The sequence below is a fragment of the Rattus rattus genome, chromosome 18, assembly GCF_011064425.1.
Source record: "Rattus rattus isolate New Zealand chromosome 18, Rrattus_CSIRO_v1, whole genome shotgun sequence".
Taxonomy (NCBI): Eukaryota; Metazoa; Chordata; class Mammalia; order Rodentia; family Muridae; genus Rattus; species Rattus rattus.
The window spans coordinates 10,765,518-10,769,851 of record NC_046171.1 but is presented as its reverse complement, the minus strand read 5'-3'; the positions used below and the strand labels follow the sequence as shown (position 1 = coordinate 10,769,851).

Genomic DNA, 4,334 nt, shown 5'->3' with positions numbered 1-4,334 from the left:
CTAGGCTCCACTCCACAGTTACCTAGCAACAGCTAGTTAGTTGTGCCTGACTCACTAAAAAAAGGGCTGCTTACCCCCTCCTCTCTCTTGCCCCTCTTCTCATGTCCTGTCCTCTTGTTCCTGTACCTTTTCTCTCCCTCATCCCCTCTCTTTGTCCACATGTTCATGGTTGGCCTCTACTCCTCCACTCTCTGTGAATGCTTCATATGCCACTTTTGTTACATTCATTAAAAGGGCACTATGATTTATTATAAGTGATAGGGCAGAAGATCAAGTATTGACTGAGTTTATCTATACAAAACTTCAGTAAAATCTTAGGTGTGGGTTTCAACTCTTCATTACCCTGTAGAGCTGTGACACGTGATAAATGTTTATCCAGATAATTACTCCTAATAGCTATGCATGTAAACTTTCTCTGTTGTAAAGTCCTTATTCAACTTATGATTTTAATTTATTTATAAACTTGTTATGAACTTTTTACCATGTGATCATATATTCTGAAAGACATATAAGTGCTGAAAACAGAGAGAAGAGACTGTCATCATCATCATCACGATTCATTGTGCTTTTCCCTTTTCTCTTAGAGAACTTTCATAGGAAACTTTTTACAACTTAGAAATAAGTGGCAAATTCACTTTTCTGAGTATCCCTGTTTCTTCCTTGGGACTTTAACTAGCAGGCTGAAGTTTAAAGCCCAGCAATTCCTGTGGAAACAGAACAAATCCCTATTAGACTACAGGTGCTAATTGCCTAACTCAGAGGCTTTTAACCCTCAGAATCAGCAAGAGGCTTTTAACCCTCAAAATCAGCAAGAAAGTATTATGTCTTTTTACCAGTAATCATTATTACTATATAAACCAGGCTGGCCTAAAAACATTGCAGAGGTCTTCTTGCCTCTGCCTTGTGAGTACTTGGATTATTATAGAAATGGTTTAATAATAGCTGAAAATTAATAAAAAAGTGAAAATTAATGATACAAGTTAAATAGTTGAGGCTTATTTGTATTTTTAATTACATTGAATACTTGGGTCCCAAGAGAACTGTAATAATTACTTTATATAAATTGTATAGAAATGGCATACTTGTTTGTGTTATTTCATAAATTTTGTATATGGAAAGATAGAGAGTAACATAAACATTTGAAATAGGTGATAAATATTAAAATTATGATCCATTTGGTGAATCTAGCAATCAGTAACTAATTATTCTTTATGCTTATTATTATGATATTACAATAAACATTTTTGCAAACCCAAGTTACAATTGGTGATAAGTTCACATGTGTAATAGTGTGTCAAGAAACTGGAACAGTTAGAAAAATTGGGTCTATATTACTGGAGAATAATCACATATTTTTTAATAACACAAAAACATAAGTAAATTTAATGAAATTGGTTTAAAAATCATATCACAACTTGCTATGCTATCATTTATAATATATATTTTCTAAAAAATATCTTTTTATTCTTAACATTACATATCTACCCTATTCAATATATGAAAAATCTTTGTGTCCGGTATTAGCAAGCATGAATAACAGAACAAAAATAATTTTTCCCAATGAATTCCTCACTTAACAGCAACTTCTTTATCGCTCCCTTCAAGGATGCATTTCTCAGACTATAGATAACAGGGTTGAGGGTTGGGGGTAGTACAGTGTAAAAAATAGAGAGTATGAGGTCTAAAGCAGTTGGTGAGTCTGAGGTTGGCTTTAGATAGGCACAAATGCCTGTTGAGAGAAAAAATGAAACAACAAAGAGATGGGGCAGGCAGGTAGAGAAGACCTTAGATCGACCCTCTGCAGAGGGAATCCTGAGAACTGTAGAGAATATCTGGCCATAGGAGAAGGCAATCCCCACGAAGCAAGCGAAGGCTAATACAGTCATGAAAGTGGACACTCCCAGTACCCCAAAGTAGTCATTAGAGCAAGAGATCTTGAGCAACTGGGGGATATCACAGAAGAACTGGTGAATTATCTTGTCCCCACAGAATCTGATAGAGAGTGTACTTGCTGTGTATAATGTTCCTGAGATGCTTCCACTTAACCACACAGCTGCTGCAGCCCAAGTGCACTTTCTGGGACTCATGATGACCTCATAGTGCAGTGGGAGGCAAATGGCCACATAGCGGTCATAAGACATCACTGTGAGAATGGCCAATTCACTCCAGGCCAAAGCCGTGAAGAAAAAAACCTGCATCATGCACTGTCCATATGAAATGTAGCCACTTTGTGCCAGTGAACTATAAACATACTGGGGGACTGTGACAGAGAGGGATGAGAGGTCCAGAATGGAAAGGTGCTTCAGAAAGTAATACATTGGAGACTGGAGCTGAGGGTCCAGTGTTGTGATGGTGATAATGATGAAGTTACCTGCTGAGCCCAATAGGTATGTCACCAAGAAGAGCAAAGCCTGTAAGACCTGCAGCTCATGGTTGTCAGAGAAACCCTTGAGGAGAAATCCACTCATTGTGGTTATGTTTCTGGCAGTCATTTTGAGAATAAATGTGTGGTAACAGCTAGAAATAAAATTTTTTATGAAATACAATAATATATGTGATATGTATATATAATATATAACATATAACATGTAATATAGAATAATATATAATATATACCATATAATATATAATTAACATATAATATATGATATGTAACATGTAATTAATATATGCCACATAATATGTGATAATGTATAATGTATGATTTTAATGTATAAAACAGGAATCACATATTAATGTTCTATTTTCTCTATTCCAGTGGTTAATGTTTAAGATAGTGCAATTCATTAAGCTTGAAGACTTGATAAATATACTTAAATGGTATGAAACTTCAGGATAAAACAGTTGTTCTTGATGAAGCTTAGACTTTTTGATACTTAGCTACTACTAAGAGGTGATTACAAGCGTCAACAACTCATCTTTATTGTCATTGAATATTGTTTCGCTTTCTCTAAAAACATTTCACTTTCCACCAGTGAAACCTATGACTTTAAAATCACAATAGAAATACAATTATGAGATATTGGTTAAAGTTTTCTGTACTGACATTTTGTGTACCTCTGTATTGTAGCAGAAAAATCTAGCTGTGGATAGGTGATACACATTTCCTTCCTAGCAAACGATGTGCTCATTACCATATAAATTATATACAGTGCTGCTAAGAGCCCAATCATTAGAGCATCCTACTGTTTTTCTATCTTTTTTAAGAGGAGAACCAAGCTCAGAGCTTTGAACTTTCTTAGCAAGCACTCTAACATTATTTCTGTTTTTAAATGACATTTTTTAAAGTATGCAACAAAACTTAACATTTTCAAGAAAATATGTGTCATTTTCCAATTTGGTGTTTAACTTGATGACCTGGTGCACAGTTGGTATCAAAAAACAAAACAAAACAAATCAAACCGCACAAACATGAAAAAAAAACAAAACCACTTTTCAGTTGTATGAGTGTGTGTGTGTGTGTGTGTGTGTGTGTGTGTGTGTGTGTGTTTGGGGGGTGGTGTGTACACATGGTTGCTTGTGTCTGAGTAAATCATCTTGTACAAGTGGTTTTTTGTGAGAATTCTGAATCTTGACATAAAAAGAGTTCCTCTCTCTTTTAAGCTCAGAGGAATACCCATCTAGTGCTTATCTCTTCTGAAATAGTGCAGACCCTGGCTGCCTTCCTCACTCTCCTCTTGTAGAATCAACTCAGTGTCTGAGTATTCTATTTCTACAGTTTTCCCTGATAAAGTCTTATTTTAAGATTGTAATAAAGCATTGTCCTACTGCTTTTCCCTAATTCAACCATGGGGGTCAGCAGCTTCTGTTCATTGGTTGGGTGTAAATATCTGCATCTGACTCTTTCACCTGCTCGTTGGGTCTTTCAGAGGTCAGTCATGGTAGGTCCCTTTTTGTGGGTGCTCCATAGCCTTAGGAATGATGTCATGCCTTGGGGCCTGCCCTTGAGTTGGATTCCTCTTTGGGTCTTGTGGCTGGACCTACTTTTACTCAGGCTCTTCTCTATATCCTGTAGTTCTTTCAGACAGGAACAATCATGGGTCAGAGTTTTGACTGTGGGATGGCAACCCATCCCTCACTGGATGTCCTGTCTTTCTCCTAGAGATGGGCTCTACAAGTTCCCTCTCCCTACTGTAGGTCATTTCATCTAGGGTCCTGAGGGTCTTTTCACCTCCCAGGTCTCTGGTACATTCTAGAGTGATGTCCCAACCTCCTACTTCCCTAGGTTGCCTCTTTCCATTCTTTCTGCTGGCTCTCAGAGTTTCAGTCCTTTTCCCCTACCTAACACCAGATCATGTACTCCTTTCCCCCTGACCTCCAACCCCTTTCCATCC

General features: G+C 37.1%; 1 protein-coding gene across 1 annotated transcript; it reads right to left on the bottom strand.

The window, feature by feature from the left end:
• Positions 1-1,520: 1,520 nt before the first annotated feature.
• LOC116887357 (olfactory receptor 14J1-like) lies at positions 1,521-2,492 on the bottom strand. Its single transcript, XM_032888952.1, has one exon. It carries the CDS (start codon positions 2,490-2,492, stop codon positions 1,521-1,523), a length of 972 nt encoding a protein of 323 aa, XP_032744843.1.
• Between the last annotated feature and the right edge of the window lie 1,842 nt (positions 2,493-4,334).